Raw genomic sequence first — 25,395 nt, 5'->3', positions numbered from 1 at the left:
CTTCCCGGACCGGGGCACGAACCCGTGTCCCCTGCATCGGCAGGCGGTCTCCCAACCACTGCGCCACCAGGGAAGCCCCAGGCAACCATTTTTATTATTTCCCTATGTATTCTTCCAGAGTTTCTTTCTATTTAAAAATTTTTTAAAATTTTTTCGGCCACGTGGTGCAGTTTGTGGGATCTTAGTTCCCCAACCAGGGATCGAACCCGTACCCCCCGCAATGGAGCGCAGAGTCTTAACCACTGGATAGCTAGAGAATTCCCTCATTTTTTAAAAAGACAGCTTTCGAGATATACTTCATGTACCATGTAACATAACGTATTCAAAGTGTATAATTCAGTGGTTTTTAGTATGTTCACAGAGTTGAACAGCCATTAAAATTCACTCTTTTCCCCAGCTGTTTGTAGTATTCCCCTACAATCTTTATTTTTGTAAGGTCCATAGTGATGTCTCCTCTTTCACTCGATCTTAGTAATTTGAGTCTTCTTTTTTTTTCTCTTGGTCAACTTAGCAAAATATTTGTCAATTGGTTGAACCAACTTCTGGTTTCATCGACTTTCTCTATTGTTTTCCACTGTTTCTTTTTGCTAAGACAAATATATATTCTTATTTTGCCTTCTTCCTTACATAACAGGTAGCATACTATATACTCTGAACTCTAGTATATTCTGAAGAATGTACTTCGGGTCAAAGAAAAATGATCCTCAACAGATCTGAGATGTAAGAATAAATCAAGAGCCATGAAAGAGGTAAATACGTGATTAAATCTTAATAAACACTAACTGATTAAAACAAATATAAATGTCTAGTGAAACACCAAAATAATTAAATGTACAACAATAATAATAAATAAGTGAGGAAGGAGGAAAGTGAGGTTAAATGTGTTATCCGTGGGGAGGGTAAAGGTACAAGTTAACTTTAGGTTTTGATGTTATGAAGGAGTACTGGAAGCAGTGCTTCCTCAGATTCTCTTGGCCATGCCCTTCTTTCCAAGGTGCTGCCCGCCTCCTCCTCTGCACTGCTGCTGCCTTTGCCCAGCTTCCTGAGCGGGCTGGAGTCCAAACTGAACTACACCAAGCCTATCTGACCTTCCAGAGTTGGCTGCAACGCCACACCACGGAGCCTGACAGCTGGCTCCCTTAGCAGTTACCAAAGGACCAGATGACACAGCCCTGTGTGGCAAGCCTTGGCTAGTGGGAAATGAAAGAAATTAGGAAATTGCATTACCCTCCCTTCCTCCCTTCGGTAGACTGTGCAGAGGGGCAGCTTCTCTTTATAAACCTTCTGGAGAAGTCCCAAACTCTAAGTGAACACACTTGCTGGGAGACTCTTATGACTCTTCACAGTCTGTCATCAAGCCTGGAGACTGTGATAACATATTGTTTTTCCTTGTCTCACTTTCCCTTTTTTTCCTTACCCATACTTCCCTAGATCTGCATCTCCCAAATAAAGCAACAATACTTTCACCTTTGCCTGAGGTTCTACTTTCTAGAGGACCCAAGTTGAGGAATTACGTGTACTGTAATTTCTAGAATAACTGCTAAAAGAATAAAAATACAGTATACAATTTCCAAACTAGTTTAGGAAAACAAAGAATGGTGGGAAACAAGCAATCCAAAAAAAGGCAAGAGGGACTGCCCTGGTGGCACAGTGGTTAAGAATCTGCCTGCCAGTGCAGGGGACACAGGTTTGATACCTGGTCCAGGAAGATTCCACATGCCGCAGAGCAACTAAGCCCGTGCACCACAACTACTGAGCCTGCACTCTAGAGCCCGTGTGCCACAACTACTGAAGTCCATGTGCCTAGAGCCCGTGCTCTACAACGAGAAGCCACCGCAATGAGAAGCTTGCGCACTGCAATGAAGACTAGCCCCCACTCACCGCAACTAGAGAAAGCCCGTGCACAGCAATGAAGACCCAACACAGCCCAAAATAAATAAAATAAATTTTAAAAAACAAACAAAAAAAGGCAAGAAAGAAGAGAAAAATGAAGATGGAGTAGTTGAAACAAATAGCACAAAGTAAGATGGTAGATTTAAACCAAAATGTATCAGTAGGCACATTAAATATAAATGGACTAAATGCTTCAGTTAAAACAAAACGACTTTCAGGAAAATAAAAAATTATATGAAGTGAAATGTATACATTCAAAAGTATTTAAAATAAATGTAATTTTCATAATGAATTTTAAGCTTTAAGGAATTTTCTAATCTAACAGAACTCAGAAAGACAAACTATTCAGAAAGATTCCTAATGTTAAAAAGTTTCAAAAAAAAAAAAAAAGTTTCCTTCATTATTGTAGTATACTGTGGAGTTCCACGGGGGAAACTAAGGCCAGAACTAACAGTATTATTAGATCACCATTTTAATTTCTATAATCTTAAACAAACCAGGATTTTCTCTATAATTTTCAAAAAATTAATTAATTAATTTATCTTTGGCTTCATTGGGTCTTCATTGCTGTGCGCGGGCTTTCTCTAGTTGAGGCGAGTGGGGGCTACTCTTTGTTGCAGTGTGCGGGCTTCTCATTGTGGTGGCTTCTCTTGTTGCGGAGCACAGGCCCTAGGTGTGTGGGCTTCAGTAGTTGCAGCACACGGACTCAGCAGTTGTGGCTCGTGGGTTCTAGAGCACAGGCTCAGTAGCTGTGGCTCATGGGCTTAGTTGCTCCGCGGCATGTGGGATCTTCCCAGACCAGGGCTCAAACATGTGTCCCCTGCACTGGCAGGCAGATTCTTAACTACTGTACCACCAGGGAAGCCCTCTCTATAATTTTGAGACTGGAAATTCCTCCTTACATCTAACTAAAATATTCACCTTAACCTTATCAAGTATACAAATAAAACCCAAAATTGTAGAAAGAGATAAAGCAGCCCCCCAAAAGGCACTCAATGTCCCTTTTATATACAGTACTGTGAGTGTGTGTCTAATATATTTCTAAGTAACTTTTCAAGAGGTGCCTACTCATGGCCTTTCTTTTAATTCAAGTAGGGAGAGATAAAATATTCTGATTATGTTAAAGGAATCTCCTTCAAGCCACTGATACCTCTTGTGGACAGAGCAAAAGGAAGGAAGACAGCAGTTAATTTGGTTACCTAGAGCCGAAGTCTGTTTACTTGTAAAGAACCATTTGGGTCTAGGCGCAGAGAGTATGACTCTTGGGAGAAAGATCTGTACTTTGGTCAAATTATGTCTTAGTGTGTGTATGCACACATGTGCTGCTAAAAATACATATTCTTTCTAATAACCTATAAGGGAAAAGAATCTGAAAAAGAATATGTGTATGTGTGTGTGTATATATATATATATATATATATATATATATATATATAAAAAACTGAAAATAATGCATATTCCTGGGCTTCCTCCAAGATTTATTGAATAGACTCTCCAGGGTGGGATTACATTGTCTTTACTGATAACATTCTTCACTAAGAATTGTTATTTATAAAATCATGAATATCATAGTTAAACTCAATCTAGAGTGACTAAAGTTCACAAATTTAAAATAAACATACCTTTGCTATGAAAACCTGATTCACTCTCAGAAGAATATACCCTAAAAAGAGTCCTGCCTATAACAGTATATCTTCAGTGAACCTGAAACATGGACCTCATCATACATTCTCACCTACATTTTTCTGATGACCCAGGGTAGGAAAGTTGAGGGGGATTAAGTTAAACAGTCCCTGGGTATGAACCTGAGTGAGGCTAACAAGGATAGTTCATTAACCTGAACTATAAAAGGTAAGCCAGTCTCAGATAACAAACCACCAAAATGGTGGTATTAGATATACACCATTAAGTAAATACTTTACCAATCATTACAGAGGAAGCTTTAAAGTAATAGGTTTCTTAGATCAGACTTTCCTTTCCAACTGTTCTTCACTGGAGTTTCTTCTAAAGAATCATTTTATTTACAGTCGCAAATGTCTTTTTAACACATTCAATGTGTATTATATGCTGGAATCAAATAGCTGAAGGAGCTGGAATCTTATGAATACAGCCAGGACAACAATGGAGAGAGTCATGAACAAAAATATCACAGTCCACACAAAAAACATTTTGGCACACAGTGCAAACATAGACCTGCAGTGAAAAGAAGAAAACTAAATTTAAAAAGTAGTTTCCAAAAGTTAAGTACAGCATAGTTAGAAGACATTCAAGTTGCTTTGCTCTTTTATATCTCTATCACTTTTTCCCTACTCACGTACCAACTTTATTAGTCCCAATGTACTATATATTCTCAAATCGAAGGCAATTAATTTTTTCCAAAAAATTATTCCTTAGAAATGAGGGAGGGGGCTTCCCTGGTGGCTCAGTGGTTAAGAATCCGCCTGCCAATGCAGGGGACATGGGTTTGATCTCTGGTCCACGGAAGATCCCACATGCTGCAAGCAACTAAGCCCATGTGCCACAGCTACTGAGCCTGCGCTCTGGAGCCCACGAGACACAACAACTGAGCCCATGTGCCACAACTACTGAAGCCCGCACGCCTAGAGCCCGTGCTCTGCAACAAGAGAAGACACCGCAATGAGAAGCCCGTGCACCGCAACAAAGAGTAGCCCCTGCTCGTTGCAACTAGAGAAAGCCTGCGCAAAGCAACAAAGACCCAATGCAGCCAAAAATAAATAAATAAATTTATAAAAGAAAAAAAAAGAAATGAGGGAATAATTTCGTTTTTGAGTCCTTAAAGTCCCTTGGGGACTTCCCTGGTGGCACAGTGGTTAAGAATCCGCCTGCCAATGCAGGGGACACGGGTTCAAGCCCTGGTCTGGGAAGATCCCACATGCCACGGAGCAACTAAGCCCGTGTGCCACAACCACTGAGCCTGCACTCTAGAGCACGCGAGCCACAACTACTGAGCCCGTGCACCACAACTACTGAAGCCCGCGCACCTAGAGCCCATGCTCTGCAACAAGAGAAGACACTGCAATGAGAAGCCTTCGCACTGCAACACAGAACAGCCCCCGCTCGTCACAACCAGGGAAAGCCCACGCGCAGCAGCAAAGACCCAATGCAGCCAAAAATAAATAAAAATAAGATAAATTTATTTTTAAAAAGATGGTGTCTTCTTAAAAACTTTCAAATGAGTCAAAAAGTGGTTCTAGTGAGGATGCAGCTACTGATGTCAAAGAAGCATGTAAAACTTAATAAAATTGTTTTTTTTAATTGGTTTTATATATATACATTTGGGTTTTGGGGGGGTTTTTTTGTCATGCCTCAAGGCTTTGGGATCTCACTTCCCCAACCAGGGATTGAACCTGGGCCACGGCAGTGAAAGTACCAAATCCTAACCACTAGACCACCAGGAAACTCCAATACAACTGTTTTATGAAATGTGAGAGTAGAATAAAACAAGCCATCCTTTCAACTAATATTTTATATAGTTTATAAAGTATAGTTTTAAATATGGACATGTAACTAAATTAACAAAAAATTAAAACTAGACAATGATCTATCTTATTTGCAACTTTATATAAGTTTATATGTTCAAATTGGCCCCATCAAAATTTTTAAAAATATTTTCTCAGTGGCATAATGGGGGAATAACCTTTGGTCTGTGGTCACCTTAAATGGTAACTTCAAAATGAGTTATGAGAGCCTAAAGTACAACATGGAGAAAAAAACTTTTAGTATTTCCAAACTAATATTTCAGTATTTCAGTTTAGCTTGCAAACTGAAGACAAAGTACTAAAATACCTTTATAGCAAAATTAGAATGCAGAATTACAAAACAACTGTTTGTAATAGCTCCCATTTTATCTCTACCTACTATTATACTTCTGAGGAATAACCTGATATGAGCCTGGTCTTCAACAATCTATTGAAAACTTATAATACTATTTCTTCAATATTTATTGTACAATACTTAATATTTACAAAGTACATGAACTTACATGTTGGTCTTTCAATTCCCCCTGACAGGCATAACAAAATCTGAAAAAGAAAGTTTAAGAATCATTTTGTTAAGGGCTCACTCATTAAAATAGCTCAGGAAAATTCCAACAAGAATTCTCTTATTAAAAGTACAGTTGACCCTTGAACAACACACAGGCTAGGGGTACCAATCCCCGAGGGTCAAAAATTTGAGTATAACTTTACAGTTGGCCCTCTGGCTCTCTGACCCTCCATATCAGCAGTTCCACATCCGAGCATTCAACCAACTGTGGATCATGTACTGTAGTATGTATTTATGGAAAAAAATCTACAAGTATGTGGACCCTTTCAGTTCAAATCCATGTTGCTCAAGGGTCAACTGTAATTATCTTTACATATGATTTTTAGGAGAAAGAATTAAGAATACCAGTAATTTAAGAAAATTCCACAGTAAATCTCAAGGTCATCTGATAGCTTAAAATCTTCCTTAAACAAATTTTATTTTATTTTCATCAAGGTTAAATATGAGTACGATTTCCTCAGCTGGTATTCTGCAAGAATACCTATAGAAAATGATTTGCATGATTATTTTTCAACTTTCCCAAAGACAGCAGACAGCTGGTACAAGTCTAGACGGATAGAAGTTAATTTATCATAAAAATGGATGCCTAAGGGCTTAATTTTCAAGGAATGGTTTAAAGAATTAAAAGTTCTCAAAATTTATTACAAAAGAGAACAGTTCTGTCCCTACCCACCTCCACTTCATTTCCAGAGCAAATGCTCACAGTGCTACCTCTTGGTTTTTTTCCATAGGCCATTGGCTATGATCCTCCCACTACAGAAGATGAGATTTTAATTCTCTTTCAACTATCTTGAACCAATAGCATGGGTACACATAACTACATAGAAAGAATTGAGAATGACATTTATTAAGTCATTTTGGATAGAACAATATTAAATGTTTAGTTTATTATGACTATATAGACATATTCAGCTGAGCCATGCCATACAAATTTTCCTCTCTGTAAAACACTTTCTCCTGGAGTTAATAACTGTATTGTTATTCATAAGCTTAAGTTTTCTAATTACCACTAACTCAGCCCCAACCGATCCCTGAGAAGTCTGAATATCCTCTTGTTATGTTCAGCTACATCAGGAATTTTATAGTTTCCATCCTCTGGTGACATGTCTCCTGGAGCATTCTGACCTTCTCCAAACTGGACTGACTGTTCTCCATATCTGACATACAAGTGTCATTCTAGGACGTCATCCTACAGCTTCCTTAGCCACTTTTGGTTAGGTAAATATTCCTATTCTCTTTCATTCATTCTCTTTCTCAGTTCTTTTGAATCATCTCTTCCACAGCTTCCCAAGAAAGTCTCTTGAGACCTTACAAGTCTGAAAATATCTTTATTCTACCTACATTTTTTTTTTTGGCTGCGCTGTGCATTATGTAGGAACTTAGTTCCCCGACCAGATACCAAACCCACACCCCCTTCACTGGAAGCACGGAGTCTTAACCACTGGACTGCCAGGGAAGTCCCTATTCTACCTACATTTAAATACCTTGGCTAGGTATATAATTCAGGTTGGTAATAATTCTTATTCCAAATTTTGAAGGAAATTGCTCCCTGTCAGCATCCAGTGTTGCTCACAAGAAGCCAAACAATTTTAATTCCAGGTGATGTGACCCAATTCTCCCTCTCCAGAAATGTTTAGGGTTAGTATTTTGCTGTGTATTCTGAAATTTCACAATGATACACTTTAGTGCAGGTCTGCCTTCAATATGTCAGGCACTTGACAGTCCCTTTCAATCTAGAAAGTTCTTTCCTTCAATAGTAGAAAATATCCTTGAATATTTCTTTCATACTCTTCATTTGATCTTTTCTTTATTTTTTATATTATTTTGATATTAGGCCTCTGGATAAATCTTCCAGTTTTACACCATGGAAATCAGCAAATGCTACGAATCGGGGCTTTTTTTTTTAGTTTTTGGAGAGCTGATTTACCAACATACCACCACTCTTACTACACATAGATGGGTTTAGGGAAATTAACAGATCTCTGGAGATCCAGATCTGTTTAATGAATCATTTCAATCATAGACAAGGCATTCTATATCTCATTTTCTATATTAGCAGTAATCTTGACCAAGTGAATATGACTCTTTTTAATGTAGTAACAATATATTCAAACATTATCACTTGTAACAGATACAAATTACTCAAAACTCATATACCTTTCTCCATTATGTTCTTCCAGGGGAATATCTTGAAAAGCATCCAAAGGAAATAAGTGATGGTAAGACCGTGCCAAGTGGGGAGCAGACACCAAAGTTAGACCTAACACATAAAGCAGAAAGACATATTTAATAACCCAAACCTCATAAAGATGATGGCTGAAATGTCAAATGATATAACTTAGGTTAAATATTTTCAAGTTCTTTTTTTTTAGGGTTGCAGGCATTCATTTCTTTAGTTTACCTGTGGCCATAAAAGGAAACTCCAGGATGGAGTCTTAGTTCTGTCACTAAGTATGTGACCTCTCTTGGCATATTTCCTTACTTATAAATTAAATTCTACAATTTTGTTACTTTAACTTCTCATTCTCCTTATATATATTTATTTTATGAAGAGCTGCAAAAACATCTACAAGATCTACTGCACTGCCTTTAAAGAACATAATTTTTTTCAGAAAGAGAATTACGAAACTCTTTTAGAATGCCATGTTTATTTTTTTAAATGGAGTATTAGGCACACAATGGAAAAAAGTAATCTATGTCTTTTCTCACAGATTAAATCCAGAAACATAGGCAGAGCTTAATATTTATATTTATTTTAATAGCAATATAGGTAAGAAGTTATTCAAGATTAATTTACTGGATAATGAACAGTTGGTTTCTTACCACAGATTTTACATTCAACAGGAAGCTCACAGTACTTTGCCCGACACTGTGGGCAGAAATAGCCTCCTAATGTAAGTCCTGGCTCAGTGTTGCTATCCAGATGCCTGTGGGGGGAAACATTACTTTTTAAAAAGTGATATATAAAGATGTGAGCAGTTAGAGCAAAAGCCACTTTGATTTTAAAACCTTCACGTTGTTTCACTGCTCACTTACACTCTGTTCATTTTTGTCTTTTTTTTCCTCTGTGCATTTTGTTTTGAATAGTTTCCATTAATGTCTTTGAATTCACTCATCTTCTCTTCTTCAGTGACTAATCTGCTGTTAATCCTAATCCAGTTTATTTTTCATCTAAAACACTGTATTCTTTATCTCTGGAAATTTGATTGGGGTCTTTTTTCTATCTTCCATATCTCCTATCATACTCATGTACTCCTCAACTTTCCTGAGCATATGGAGTATATTTACAATAATTATTTTAACACCAAACCTATTACTTCTATCAACTGTGTTATTTCTGGATATATTTCCATTCTATGATTTTTCTCCTTGTTATGGGTCATACTTTCCTACTTCTTTGCATGACTGGTAATTTTTGATTGGTTGCCAGATATTGTGAATTTTGCTCTGTTTTGGGTGCTGGATTTTTTTTTGCATTGCCTTAAATACACTGTGGCTTTTTGTGGAATATACTTAAGTAACTATGAAATAGCATGATGCCAAGACTTGCCTTTAAGTTTGTTAGGCTGTCCAGAACAGCTGCTAGTCTAGAGTTAACTTGGTTCCATCACTGTGGACCCTATTCAATGCCTGCGGTGTTAAGAGGCCTTTCCACACTGACTGGTGTTAATATGAACTACTCCCTGCCCCGTGTGAGCTCTAGGGATTGTTCTGCTGCTCCTCTCCAGTTCTTCTTTCCTGGCCTCCAGGAAATTCCCAACAGGAACGTACAGATCAACACTCAGCTAATGACTCGTGGGGGCTTCAGAGGAAGCTCTCCAGAGCTCTCTGTGTAGCTCTTTACTCTCGAGTACTCTGCCCTGCAAAATGGTAGCCGCTTCCACCCTACCCCTACAAACTCTGAACTTTGTTTCTGAACAGAGCAAAACCTCCTGGTTCTGTGTGGGTCTTCCCTCCCTGCACAGCAGCCTGGAAATTCTCTCTAGGCAGTAAGCTGCAATCATAGGGCCCACCTCATTTGTTTCTCGTCTTGCAGGGATCATTACCTGCACTGCCTGTTGTCCAATGTACGAAAACCACAGTTTTGTATATTTTGTTTGGTTTTCTGCAAGGAGACGGAAGTGTAAATCTAGTCCCTATTACACTTTTATAGCTAAAGACAGTAGTCTTATTTATGAGTTTTAAGAATTACTTTCTTAAATTTACTTTTGTTTTATAATTATGTAAAATTAAGCTCCAAAGTTAAAACAAGTTATATGCAGAAAAGTCTAGGATCTATCTCTTTGCCTTTCTCCACACATTGTGTTAGTAAACATTTTTTTAATTTTTACTTTTTGGTTTCATTACTATTTTTATTATTAATATAAACAAGTATGTATATCTACTCAAACCTCCACCCTCTTCTTAGATGATCGGTAGCACACTATACACTTTTCTCTACCTTACTATTTTACTTAGTATTAGAGGAGTATATATAGTTTTCACTCCTTTTTACAGCTACATAGAAAGTAATTTTCTACAAAAGCCATTACATTTCAAGTCCATCTTTTAAATTTATAACTTACAGGAAGGACTTAACAATGTAAAAACATTATCACGGACGGACAGTTTCAAGGTTTTTACTTACGCCATACTGAAAGAGGGCTTTGCATCTTGATCAGACAGAGAAGCAATGGTATGCTGAGGAAATCCTTCACAGAAGAAAATGTATTACTTTTTTTTCCTCAAGGAAACAGAAAAATTCTAGTAATAGAAACCTAAAAATGTTCCTACCAGAAAGCCCACTAAGTTGTGCAAAACTTCTCTTTCCTGCCTTTTAGATATGTTTATTATAGCACAGTCAAACTGACAGTAATTCTCAGTTTGAAAAAGAATTAATAGTGGAGGAAATGGGGGAAAGATCTGTCCATACATATGGCCTCAGATTCTAAAGTTCATATTTATATTTTCTAATTTAACAACACTTAACACACACTGCTTTTTAAAAAGAAAATGTGTGTAATTTTTAAATACTTTCTGATATAACAGAGGAGTCTATAATATAGTCTACTTTCATTTTATATAAGAACATACTTCTAGTTTAAAATTTTGGAATGTCTATACCCATGTAGTTTATTTTCCATATATATTTTTAAATTCTGAAAACAAGTTTAAGAAAAGCAGAAACCATAAAAAAAGAGAAATTTCATTCTATATAAAAATTTTAAACCTATCTACATTTCAAAACAAATAAATAAAAGTAAAGGAAAATGACCAACTGAAAAAACATTTGCATCAGGTGACTGAAAATGGGTTGATATTCCTAAATGGTTCTAATAAATCAATTTGGAGAATTATTATAAGTTTAAAAATAACTTTAAGATAGGCTAAGGAAATGTATCAGTAAATTGAAAAGATTAGCCAACATAATATCTAAAATGTACTGAGTGTTTATATCAAGCATTACTCTAAATACTTGGTCTGTATTAACTCAATCCTTGCAACACACAATGAAATAGATACTAATATCACATGAGATGAGGAAAAAGGAAAGAGAGGTTGAACAGTACTATAAATAGCCAAAAACAAGGCAGAAAAGCATTCCATCTCACTGACAGTTTAAAAATGCATATTAAACAAGGAGCCTCTTTTTGTATTTAAAAGTTGGGCTTTTTCAATTACAAATTACAAAATAGTTGGGCTTTTTCCATTTCAATTTACAAATAAATGTTTACTATAAAATAATAATTGTATTACACAGCTTCGATAAAACAGTACAGCAGAATTTACAGCTTTTTAAATTTCTTAATATAAGAATTTCTCTATAAACACAGTGTCTTTATACCTTTCTAACCTTAGCAATTAAAAACAAAACAGTAGTGTTCTTTGAGTGATAGGACTACAAGTGAGTTTAATTTTCTTTTTACTTCTCTGTATTTCCCAAAATTGCTTCAACAGCATAATTTTCTCTAATTATAAAACATTTAAGTTAAATACAAGAAATTCTTAAATGTTAAAATAACGTGTGCAAATGAGATAGAAAGTCTAGCTTGAGTCAAAATATATTTTTTAATTTTTATTTTATTATTATTATTATTTTTTAATATATTTTTTTAAATGTCTATTTTAAAATAACACAAAATAGGGAATTCCCTGGTGGTCCAGTGGTTAGGACTTGGCACTGTCACTGCAGTGGCCTGGGTTCGATCCCGGGTTGGGGAACTATTTAAGACCCTGCAAGTGATGCGGCCAAAAAGAAAATTAAAAATAAAAATTAATTAATTAAATAACACAAAATAAGTACTTACCCATACGAATAAGTGAGCATTCAGAGCTTGAGCTAGCAGGAGGAGGACTAACATGATGTGTCAGCAATTCTTTGTAATGGCTTTCATCTAAAATAACATGGTATGTGCCTAACAAGAGGAGAAGTAAAAGAGAAGAAACAACAGCTTTTCAGACATAAGAATGAACTGTAATTTCTATATAATTCTGTAAAAATTTTACCATCTGAAAATGTTCATTTTCAAAGTATATACTTAAGTTAAATTATCATTTTTCAAAAACTTTATTTAAATAACATCTCTAAATTGACTTCTCTAGGAATAACTGTAATTACAATTTAATTAAAGCCAAGTTACAAGTTCTTCACTAAGTATTAATATAGTAAAATTTCTAGCTTTTCAAGAGTTATAATGCTTCCTCTGAACACTGACATAACTACTGAAAATTCCTTGCATTCTGAGATGATATCTTATAGAATCGGTGATATATTTAATGTAACTACCCATATTTTGGACTTCAGGACATGAACTGATTTAAGTTTAGCAGCTTAAAAAACATATAAAAACATCCTAATTAATAAACTGTTACTTTACATAGTAATTATGAGTAAATATTGAAGATTCTAGATATATACCACCAGTTTCACGAGCAAGCACAGTGCAAACCCGAACCTCTGCAGACAATCCAATAACAGACACTCTAATTTTAGCTGCCTTTAGGGTCTTCGTAAAATCCAAGTAAATGGAGAGTTTTGAGGGAAGAAAAAAAATTGAATAATTAATGTGTTTGAAAAATAGAATGTTCTGAAAACTAGTAATAAATTCACTATAGAATTCTCTTTAGAGTTGTAACTTTGATTTTGATTATGAAGAAATTATTGGTTCTACCTTGATTAGATCATAGATATTAGATGGATCACAGGTTGTGAGACTGCTAAAGATGATTAGGACTTCTCTACTTGTATGTCCGGGCATGTGTCTAAAGAAGGATAAAAACCACTCCAATTAGGTATAACAAATTATACTAATAAAAAACTCAGAAACAATAGTACACATGGTTTACACTTAGACTACAGAATAACCTCATTTGTTTCAACATTACAAAGGAATGAATTGTGAATATACTCTAAAAACCTTAATGCCAATTTTTCTAAAATTAGCTACACACTTAAAAAATTCATTGATTCACTTATTCATTCAATAAATATTTCTTGAATACTCTTTTAAGTTCTGGGGATAAAGTGATAATCAAGACCAACAAGGTTCCTGACATCATGAAGCTTACATTCTAATAGATTTGTTTCATACGAAGTCTAAAGTGTACATTGGAAAGTGTGACAATACCATAGGAATCAACTTTAAGGTGCATATGTGTGGCTTGAAAATAGTAGCATAGTTCTTTTTTAAAGACTACAATTTAATCTCATGTTGATTCAGTCATAATATTCATAAGCAGTAACGTTTGTGTACCATTTAATTAAATGACGGTTTATGGGATTTTAAGATGTGATGAACTGTTCTCCTCTATACCAAATAGATATTTCTAAGCTTTGTGGAGCAATTTTATCAATTATTTATAGCTTTCCTGCTTATATTTTCATTGCTCAGCTTTCACTTGTGGATGCTGCTATTGTGCCTACCTTCACTATGTGTGTTACCTCCTTCTCATCTACTTCAAAACTAAAAAAGTATCATATAAAGGTATAAAAATCTGAGACAGGACAGACTATCCAGGGATAAAATATATAAGCTTTAAATATATTGAATACTTTCTTTGGGGCTTTAACTATATTCCACATAGTTAAACTTGCTAGAAAAGTGCTATTAATTTACAGATGTATTACAAAATAAGTTAATAAAAACCAATGTACAACACTCAGTTATTATACCACATTAAATTCCACATACAATCAATTTTCAATAAAATATTTTTTATCATATTTCTTTTGTACTACTAATATTACTTCAGCTTTAATTATATTTTTCTTCAAGGATATACCTCAGCAACTAAAATGTAAAATAAAAATTACTTACCAACACCATACTAAACATTATAAATGACATTACATATTTCTCTCAATAATGATTTCATTATAGCTGGGTTTATGGAGACTCATATTAACATATTATCATTTCAACTTAACTCATTCAAAAAACTTTGAAATAAATTATAAACAATAAGTGTAAAATACTAACTTTAGAGTCTGCATAGCCATGCTTAAGGAGTTATAAAGAGATGGCTCTCCATGGCAAGTCATATCTACAGCTTTCTTCAAAGATATTATGTGTTTCCTTGGGTTTCCTAAAATAGAAATGGAATAATCTACTTTTAATAAAAATAATCTATATATACATTATAGAAATTTACCTTTCTCCCAAATTTACATATCTATGATGTTAAACAACAGAATCCCTTTGATTTACATTTCTAGCAAGTTGCATTTTTTTTGATTTTTGAATTTTATTTTATTTTTTATATAGCAGGTTCTTATCAGCAAGTTGCACTTTCATCAGAAATGTTTTGTTTTATAAAGTCTCACTCATACTGAAAAAACAGAATACAAATAATCTCTTTGTCTATCAGCACACATTTTAATAATATTAACTTAGAGTACGTAAATTTTTACTCTTAATATTTCCTATTTCATCTTTTTTTCTTTTTTTTTTTTTTTTTTTTTTGCGGTACACGGGCCTCTCACTGTTGTGGCCTCTCCCGTTGCGGAGCACAAGCTCCGGACGCGCAGGCCCAGCAGCCATGGCTCACAGGCCCAGCTGCTCCGAGGCATGTGGGATCCTCCCGGACCTGGGCACGAACCCGTGTCCCCTGCATCGGCAGGCGGACTCGCAACCACTACGCCACCAGGGAAGCCCCATCATTTTAAATACTAATATATGTTCACATTTTAACATCTCTGAAATCACAATGTGTCTTACAATCACTGGCAGCCAGGCAGCGTTTGTGACACAGCTGTCACTGCCTGCTCATGTGCGAACCTATGAATGCTGTTGACGTGTTGCTGCTTCAACTGTATCATGTGCATTGTGTTGTTCATGTTGAGTTTAACTGCAGTTTAAAGTGTGTTGCTGCTTCAACTGTATCATGTGCATTGTTTGTGCTGTTCATGTTGAGTTTAACTGCGATTTAAAGTGTTTTTAGAAAGGCTAATACAGACGGTAATATTTTTATGTAGAAAGGCATGGAACAGAACAGTGAGGTGTAAATGAGTTATTGGTGAAGCAAAAACTCATTGATAGAAAAATGCCTGCAATTCCATTTTTTTCTTCAGGGGTAAAAAACAAGCACTTTATAAGACCCAAGAAAGAGGATTTCCACAAAGAGACAAAATTGTGTTACGTTGTTATTGAAATAACATCTGAAAAGACTGTCTGTCTCATGCTAAGCAATACAAATGAAGGGAAGAAAAACCACCAAATTCTTTAGAATAGTTGACAGGCATGTCAAACCACCAAGAAGCTGGTATGAACAATTCACATATCATTTTACATTGTATCAGAGGTTAATTGCTAGAGTTTTTCCTTCTTGATGGCTCATAAAATAAAGGTATCTTACAAATGATAGAATCTGAGATTCAATAAAATATGGTATTCTTCAGACATTTCCTATTTCAACATTGTCTTCATATTAATTAACAACAATGAAACATCGAGTTTATCATATAGCAAACTACCTTCATACCACTGAACATTTATTTCCAATTTGTCACTATTATAGTGGGTTGGCCAGAGTTCGTTCAGGTTTTTCTGTAACATCTTCAGAAAAACCCGAACAAACTTTTTGGCCAACCCAATACATACCACTGCAGACAGTATATTTGTAGAATGAGGCTTTTTCTTCTTTCATAACATTTCCTAAATAAACCCCAAGGAATTTTTTTTTAATACCTTTTTTTTTTTTCCCTCTTGGCCGTGCCGCACGGCTTGTGGGATCTTAGTTCCCCAACCAGGGATTGAACCCGCGCCCTCAACAATGAAAGTGCAGAGTCCTAACCACAGGACCACCAGGGAAGTCCTCCAAGGAACATTTTTATGGCTCTTTTCCAGAAAATGTTAAACAAATTAACCAGACTATCAGCATTATAAGTACCAGTTTCTCCACGGTTCAGCAAGCCATATATTGCTTTCGAAACTTCATTTTGGTCATTTAAAATATGTAAAATGTTGTTGAGTGGGCTTTTTTTTTTTAAACACTAGTTTGGGTAAACTTTCTTTTTTAATAGTTATTTAATTCCTCTTTTTATTCTGGCATGAACTGTTTATCTTCTTTGCCCATACATCTACTTGGAGCTTCTTGGTGTTCTTATTTATTTGAATAAGTTTTAAAATATTAACCATTTGCCATAGTTAATATACAGTGGACCCTTGAACAGTAAGTGTTTGAACTATGTGGGTCTACTTATATGCAGATTTTTGTTCACTAAGTATGTACTACAGTACTACGTGATCTGCAGTTGGTTGAACTCACGGAGGTGGAACCACGGAAACAGAGCAACGACGGTAAAGTTATATGCAGATTTTCAACTGTGCAGAGGGTCAGCATTCCTAATCCTCAAGTTGTTCAAGGGTCAGCTATACACTGCAAGTATTTATTCTTGGAATCATAAAATTTTAGAAATGAAAAGTACCTAAGTCTAATTTCTTCATTTCATAACTGAGAAACAAATCTAATAAGTTAAGTGATTTGTCCAAAGACATATGCCTACCCAGTGGCAGGACCAGCACTCAAAATCTTCTGGCTCTCTATCCACTTTTCTTTCTACCATAACATTCAAAAAATTTTTTTATCTCCTACTGTGTTATGAGTATAGAAAAAAAGCATACTTATATTACTGTCAGTGTGGTTTATAGCAGTGATTCTGTTCAGAGGAAGAGAGGGTACTTTCAAGAGGCCTGTAAGAATCACCAGAGGATTTTTCATCTCTGTGCACCCATAGAATATTACTATTAACTTGGGGTAGGGGGCATGCAAGAGGGTCAGCCCTACATCCTTTTCTTAGGGGAACCATCCTTCCTTCACTGTATAAGAATCCAGTTTAGACTACGTGGTTCAAATGGAACTTACCCTGCTTCTACCCTACTCCAGACACAGACATGTAATCCAGGCCTACCAACAAAATACTTCATTCCCTTGGCCACTTTGACGGCTCATGGATGGGCAGATCATAATCAGGGTCAATAATAGTCCTCTTTGGAACCTGTGCTGAGGCTACGGACTAGGAGGGTCATGTAGATTTGGGCTATTAATAGACATCTTTTCACCTCTCAGAAAACCTATCAGAGAATGAAACCAGACAGAAACAACTATATCAACTATATCAACATGAGTCAGTAATTTCCCCTTTGCCCTTAAGCTAGTTTGTGATTTTTTGGATTACTTCCAACTGAGTTTCCTGGATGAGCCCAGGCTAACATACACTTCACTACTTACTGCCATAATGAAAAATCACTAATGATGGAAGTGTGTCAATTTTATGTGTATTGGTGAGGATGAAAGGTTGAGAACCACATTTAAGGGACAGTATATTTTATAGAAAATAGAATTAGTGATGTAAATTTGCAATAGCACATATACCAAAGCAAATAAAATCTGCCATGATTATCTCTTAAGAGAATACAATTCAGTTAGGCATGTTATGCAAGCAGAAAATCTAATCATTAACAACTACAATTCAATTTTTATACTCTTTGTTCTTTAGAGGTTTACCTTTAAAAAATTAATTTTAAGATTAAGTGGATCTTCTGAATGGTTAAAATAATTTTATCTTAATGCTTTCAGGATAAGAATAAATACATTTACATTCATTATAATACTATTCATGACTGTGCAGAACTCAATTTTTTTAAAAATGAAAAAATAGAACTCAATTTAAAACAGGTTATTTTAGGGACTTCCCTGGCAGTCCAGTGGTTAAGACTCCACACTTCCATTGCAGGGAACACGGGTTTGCTCCCTGGTTGGGGAACTAAGATCCCTCATGCCACGTGGGTGGCAAAACAAAACAAAACAAAAAAACAGGTCATTTTAGAGACCAAGAGTTTAATAAAGGTTTTTTTTAAGTGTTTTACCGAAAGAGCCTGCAGAAAGGCTCCATTTTACTTATTAGGCAACCTTACAAACAGAGTTACAAGGTTGAGTGAATAAAGCCAAGTCCTTGAGTGCTATAAAGGTAATTTTATGCATACCTGAGAGTTCAGTCAGTTTTTCAGCTCTTTTACTCTTTGTTACAATTATTCCAATCTCAAAATAAAAACAAAAATGATTATTAATTTAACAAATTATTTCTTCTTGATAAGAATGTACGTAACTAAAATAAATGACTAATTACAAAAGGAATAAGTAACATGAGAAACTTCTGATCTAAACTAAGCTATGTGTTCACTGTACATTAACTTCTAGAGTTATCTTGCTTTTCATTGCTAAGTGTCCCAGAAACTTGTACACGATCTGAATCACTTAATTACCAATAGAATATATGTACAATGTTTTAAAAAATAAATTATATTTTGCAATAATATCAGGATGCTAATTTTGAATTATATCACTTATCTACATACCTGACTAATAGGATTTTGATCAAAATATTCCTCTACGAAGTATTCCAACAACTGTTTAAAGAAAACAAAAAGGAAATACTAGATAAGGGCAAAACAACAACCACAGAAAACAGGTTTTGTGCAATCTTCTTTTTTTAAAATTAATTTATTTGTTTTTGGCTGCGTTGGGTCTTCGTTGCTGCATGTGGGCTTTCTCTAGTTGCGGCGAGCAGGGGCTACTCTTTGTTGCAGTGTGCAGGCTTCTCATTGCAGTGGCTTCTCTTGTTGCGGAGCACAGGCTCTAGGCATGTGGGCTTCAGTAGCTGTGGCAAGCGGGCTTCAGTAGTTGTGGTGCACAGGTTTTGTTGCTCCACAGCATGTGGGATCTTCCTGGACCAGGGACTGAACCCGTGTCCCCTGCATTGGCAGGCGGATTCTTAACCACTGCACCACCAGGGAAGTCCCTGTGAAATCTACTTATGAAGCATTGTTTCTAATGATTTTTAAGTTTATAGATTTTCAAAAAATGTTGAGAAGTAAAAATATTAAATAAATAAAAAATAATAAATTTTGAAATATTAAATAAATAAAAATTAAAATATTAAACCTGAATTTGAAACGGTAAGTGATGAGATAGGTTTGAGCTAGGTCTTAAAAGATGGAACCATTTGCACATATAAGACAGAAACAATCTAAACAAGGAAAAGATCCAATAAAGACAAACAGGAGAATAAGCAAAATTGAGGATGGGTTTTAATAAATTAGGAATAATCTGAATGTGTTTATCAGCTGAGGCGATTGATTCAAGTAAGTCAAAGGAGAATGAAGATTCAATAAAGAAAAGGGATAACTGACAATGCAAGATCCTAACACGGAGTGGAATTAAGGGCATAAATAATTAGCTATTTTGGTATACCATTTCCGTAAATGATCCGGTAGCACTTCTACTTAGCTATAGTTTGTATTAGCTAAAAAAAAAAAAAAAAAAAAAAAAAAAAAAAAAAAAAAAAAAAAAGATTGCTTTCTTTAAAACCATTTCTTTTATAGAATTCAGCATCCTTCCTCACATGTAGTATAAATTAGAATAATTTTAGTATACCTTTAAAGTACATGTCAGTCTATTTGGCTTTAAATCCTGGTCTTCCATTGTTCTTGATCCATCTACTACCACATAAAGATGACGCATCTACCAAAAAAAAAACCCCAAAACAAAACACACAAATAAGAACAATTTTCAAATACATTTTTGATCAAGAAGTAAAAATGTCATTTAGTAGTCACATATTCTACACATATATTTTTAATATATTCCCTTAAAAAGTTTGTTTTACTGTTGTTTATTCTATTAAGCCAGAATGTTTCTCTAACTCAAACTAGTCCTGTACCAGAAAAGGAAAAAAGAGTAACATACCATTCCAAGTTGAACTTGTCCATGGTGCTCAAATACCCTGTTAAAATTATGCAAACATTTTAATGGAATACCATCTACTACCTGAAAAATCATTACAACTTTTCAACTAACCTGCATTTTTTTAGTGAAATAAATTATTAACTTATGGATGCATATAATTATGGGCATTTTGGACAGTCCCTGAAGATCAATTTCCCTGCTGAGGCACTAGGTTGCTGGCTCCTTCCCCCCATTTAGAAGGCTACAAGTCAGTTTCCCTGAAACACTGCTCAAATGAAGTACCAAGGAGTGGCCATAAGTGGACAAAAACGCTTAAAGGAATATATTTTACCTTTTGTAACACACACAAAGTTTACCTACCTTTTTCTCTTTGCTTTGAAGAGAATGTCTTCTATTGTAGCTTTAAGTGATCCTGATTCATCTTCTTTAAGAATCTCCCTGTAAGCAATAATTACTTATTTGAAAAGATAAGCTAAAATTTTATTAACCCAAGAGAAATGAAAACATATGTCCACACAAAGATTTGCACCTGAATGTTCACAGCTGCGTTATTCATAACAGCCAAAAATTATAAACAATCTAAATGTCCATCAAATGGTGAAAGGATGAATAAAAACATGGCATAAACATATTAACAGAATACTATTCAGCAATAAAAAGGAATGCATTACTGATACATGCAACAACATGGATGAACTTAAAAACAGTATGTTCAGTTAAAGAAGTCAGACACAACTGACCATATATTATATGATTACATTTACATGAAATGTCCAGAAAGGGCAAATCTAGAGAAACAGAAAGCACACAGTAGTTGCCTAGGACTGGAGGTGGGAATGGAATTAACTGTAAATGGACATGAGGGATATTACTGGGGTGGTAAAAATGTTCTAAAACTGATTTGTGTTGATGATTGCAATCCAGTAAATTTTCTAAAAATCATTGAATTATACATAAGAAACAGGTGAATGTTAACATGTGTGAAATATACTTCAATAAAGTTGTAAAAACAAAACCAAAAAAACAAAACCCAAAACAACATCTAAAAGGGAAGGGAAAGTAATAATGCCCTACTTACCATGTTCTTTCATAGCCTCCTTCCCATCGTTTAGTTCTTTCAGGCTCTTCATCCATTTTTTTCTTGCCGTATTGTATTAGTCAATATTCTGTTAAAAAAAAATCATTAGATTGTGAATTGATTAAAGATGTTTGTCACCAAATGCATACAATTAAATTTGAAAAGTAAAGAGAGGGAAGTAAACATACAAAGTAAAAAACAAAACTCAGAATGCAAAATCATCTTATTCTTTGCAATTTATTCAATAATTGTAGCTGAATGAAAAATACTTTAAAATCCTCATGGAACTCTTTTCCCATCCCCAAGAAAGAATATGAATAATTAATTATGCACAAATTTGGTACCAGAAATAAGCATCTCTTTACAATTTAAAAAAATGTATTAAAGATGTGTCATAGGACAGAACCATAGAATTATGGGAAGTGGGTACAGGTGTAGATGAAACATGAGCCACAACTGTTGCTTATTATAGCTGAGTGATGAATACATGGTGATTCACAGTACTATCTTTCCACCTTTATCTTTGTGTGAATTTTCTCATAATCAAGTTTTTAAATGAAATTTATTATTCATAAATGATAAATGCTTATGGCTTATAATTTTTTTAAAAATACACTATTAACCCCAACTATTAAAAGTAAAAGGAAATACTTAGTAATGCAATAAATAGGACAGGGCTTCCCTGGTGGTGCAGTGGTTGAGAGTCCGCCTGCCTATGCAGGGGACGCCGGTTCGTGCCCCGGTCCGGGAAGATCCCACATGCCGCGGAGCGGCTGGGCCCGTGAGCCATGGCCGCTGAGCCTGCGCGTCTGGAGCCTGTGCTCCGCAACGGGAGAGGCCACAACAGTGAGAGGCCCGCGTACCGCAAAAAAAAAAAAAAAAGGACAAATGGTTTTGATGGATGTTACAATTAAGGATGATTGGTTTTTTGCTTCTTTATTCTTTTCTGTATTTTCATATTTTCAATATGAACATGTATTTCTTTAATAATCAGGGATACCCCATCTTGATTTTGAACTCAATTAATTTATTTTAAATTTTATTTAATTATTTAATAATTTCATTATTATTTAAATAATTTTAGTAAGCATTTGGAAAGGAACTTTATACATTAGCTCAGCCTGTCTCAAGAGGGAGGTTATATGGAAACTCTGTACTTTTCTTTTTTTGCAACTTTTCTGTAAATCTAAAATTATTTCAAAGTTAAAAATTTAAAACATTTGCATTTTGTTTTGTCTGGATTTCACATGTTATTTTAGGAAAATAGATCATAGGATTTGAAAAAATAATAATAATAATCAGGGATAAAATTGGTGTTGGGAGGACTCTATTAACCATAATCAAGTAATAAACACCCCCGTCACATCCACACCTCCACCCTCCCCAATGGTATCTCCCTCCCCATTCTACATTCTCACTTTCAACTTCCTTCTACCATAAGAAAGATCAAAGGAATCCTAAGTGCCAAGACATTAAGGACAAAACAAATCCCATCATTGGCAGGGGCAAAGATTAATTTTTGTGATGAGGACAATAACCAAGACCTCAACCTCATTTATTTCATTTTTCCTATAGAAAAATATACTTAAAAATCTAAATATATCTAGATTTTTATAAATGGACGTCTGGAATTAAAACCTATTGACAAGTTTAAGACTGCTTTTATGGCATCACCGTTTTCTCTGGCACCTGCTACAATCAGATATTATTTGCTAAAGTTCTGTGTGTCTCTCACTGAATTAACAAGCCACTCCCTGGCGCTAGAAGAGATTCATTTGTTTCAGGAGGTCAGGTGGTCCACTTTAGTATCCTGAAATAACAAGAAGGGCCTTAATTCTGACATCAGTGCTATTTCAACACACCATGTTGGTGCCTTGCAGGTTTAATGATGAGTGTAGTTAACACAGCATACAGTGACTAAATTGAACATTTTGATCTTCCATGGAGGTGTTTTTGTATTTATCATGAATGTCAAAAATCAAAAGCTTAAATTCTTAAAGACGTGGCTACTGCCATCCATCACATCAATATTTAAACTGTATTTTATTTTTATTTTATTACTTTTAATTCTCTGAAACTTCAGAAACAAAATGAGAACTATATGAGCAGAAGCTGCAAGCAGGACCACCTCTGGCTCACTGCATACAAGGACTTCTTAATTCAAACTGTCTGCAATGGGAAACTACAGGGATAGGACAGAGGTATTAAGATCCCCATAACTGCAGATGTTCAAAGGGAAGCTGGATGTTTACAATGCATGCAGTTAATAGAGAAGGGATTTATGCAGCCTGGAGGAAAATGTACTTGGTAACCTCTTAGGTCAGCATCTCCAACTGCCTATGACTGCCCAATATTCCATCTTCTTACAAATATCGCTGGGAATCCAACCCCAGGAAAGCCACTTCCCCCTGGGGAAGCCTGGTGGTATGATTCCTTCACATGAGCTCAGAAAGCTACACGTAAACAAATGAGATGTGCACCACACATCGCAATTTATGAAGCTTTCCCTCACACGTAACCCTGCCAAGCGCTGTGCGACAGGCAAGGGTGATAACTGTCCTGCTTTTCAGGTGTGGAACTCAAGGCTCAGAGGCTGGTAACTCGAGGCCACACAGCTGGAGGCTGGTGACGAGCTAGAACCCAGGACCACAAGTCCCCAAACTCGTGCCCTGCCTTAGGGCAGGAGAGCCACTCTCCAGACTGCTGCCCCAGATGCTTCTATGCAGCTCCCTAGACGGAAGTTGCCCCCCACCCCCTCCCACACATCCTCATTCCCTACGAGGCGGTTCTGCGCTATTCAATCCCCAATTCCAGCCGCGAAGGCCCCTCCTGCTGCCACACTTCCCAGGCCTCGAATCCCCGCCTCGGCTCCGAGGAAACCTCTACCACGGCCTCACCTGTCCTGAGGTGAGCTGCTGAGGACCGCTCTGCCGGAAGCTCTTCTCAATTTGCTCTGAGGGCGCCGCCGAAGTCCTTCCGCCGCGCGCGGAAGCGACGCACAAACGTTCCGGCTGCTGGGAGTGGTGGTGGCCGGAGCGTGGCGCTCGCAGGCCGGAGCAACCTTGTTGCTGACTTCACGGGGAGGGACGTCCTGCTTCCTTCCAGCTCTTCGCAAAGAGGCGGGAAGAGTGGTGTCCATTCGCCCTTGGAAAGTTGGAGGCCCGGTAGCCGTCCATCCGGGATCTGAGACTTGATTTTATTATTTACAAAAGGTTGGCATGAAGAACTCTGACCACATCAGCAGCCTCAGCTGAGCCAGCTTGCTGTGCAGCGGTTTTCCTGGACTGCTCTGCTGCTCCTGCTAAATGACACACATATTTATTGAGCACCTATTTTGGGCCTGGTACAGTTCTAAGCACTGAAGAAACAAATGAAAAACTGACAAAAATCCTTGCCCTCATGACAATTATTAAGAAAAACATACTGTATCAAATGGTGATTGTGCCATAGAGAAAAATTAAGCATGGAAGGGGGGAAAGTGTTATGGTTTAAAATGGGTGGTCAGGGGACTTCCCTGGTGGTCCGGTGATTAAGACTTCCACTGCAGGGTTCACAGGTTCGATCCCTGGTGGGGGAAATAAGATCCGGCATGCCAAGAAGACAGTCGAACCATGACCAGAATGAGGGAGGGAGTTAACCGTGCTGATACTTAGGGAAAGATTTCTCCAGGGAAAGGGAGCTGCAAGTACAAAGGCCCCTGGGGTGGAAGCACATTGGTGTGTTTGAGGGATGGCATGGGCAAGCAGGGGATGAGTGGTGGCAACTGAAATCAGAAGTGCGGGTCTCGAAGCACTGTCAGAACTTCGGAGGGATGATGGTGGCTTGGACTAGCATAGTATGGCAGTGCAGCTAGTGAAAAACGGCTGGATTCTCAATCTTGTCAATAGACTGGATGTTTGTTATGAAAAAAGAATCAATAACTCCGAAGCTTGTTGCTGAGCAGCTGAAAGGCTGGAGTTGCAATTACTGAGAGGGTGGCGGGGGTGGTAGGATCAGTTCAATTTTGAACAAGTTGTTTGAGGTATCTGCTAATACAGAATTACTAGCATTTCCCATACCTGAGAAATGGAAAGGCAAGGCACCCCAGAGCCTCAAAAAAGGATTATGCCCAGGAGAAGGAGAAAGGAACTGCC

At 36.4% G+C, this 25,395-nt stretch overlaps 1 protein-coding gene across 1 annotated transcript; it reads right to left on the bottom strand.

Annotated features, from left to right (window-relative positions):
• Positions 1-3,350: 3,350 nt before the first annotated feature.
• LOC131755934 (general transcription factor IIH subunit 2) lies at positions 3,351-24,261 on the bottom strand. Its single transcript, XM_059062565.2, has 16 exons — positions 24,160-24,261; positions 21,263-21,350; positions 20,545-20,622; positions 20,185-20,221; positions 19,873-19,959; positions 18,795-18,845; positions 18,423-18,477; positions 14,418-14,523; positions 13,110-13,200; positions 12,857-12,944; positions 12,246-12,353; positions 10,586-10,649; positions 8,782-8,885; positions 8,116-8,218; positions 5,897-5,936; positions 3,351-4,086 (listed from the first exon to the last, which is right to left on the bottom strand). The coding sequence occupies exons 2-16, from the start codon at positions 21,316-21,318 to the stop codon at positions 3,967-3,969; spliced, it is 1,188 nt and encodes a 395-aa protein (XP_058918548.1). The 5' UTR covers positions 21,319-21,350; positions 24,160-24,261; the 3' UTR covers positions 3,351-3,966.
• Positions 24,262-25,395: the final 1,134 nt, after the last annotated feature.

Source organism: Kogia breviceps, chromosome 4 (assembly GCF_026419965.1).
Source record: "Kogia breviceps isolate mKogBre1 chromosome 4, mKogBre1 haplotype 1, whole genome shotgun sequence".
Taxonomy (NCBI): domain Eukaryota; kingdom Metazoa; phylum Chordata; class Mammalia; order Artiodactyla; family Physeteridae; genus Kogia; species Kogia breviceps.
The sequence above is the reverse complement of the archived record's forward strand: the minus strand, read 5'-3'. Positions and strand labels throughout refer to the sequence as shown.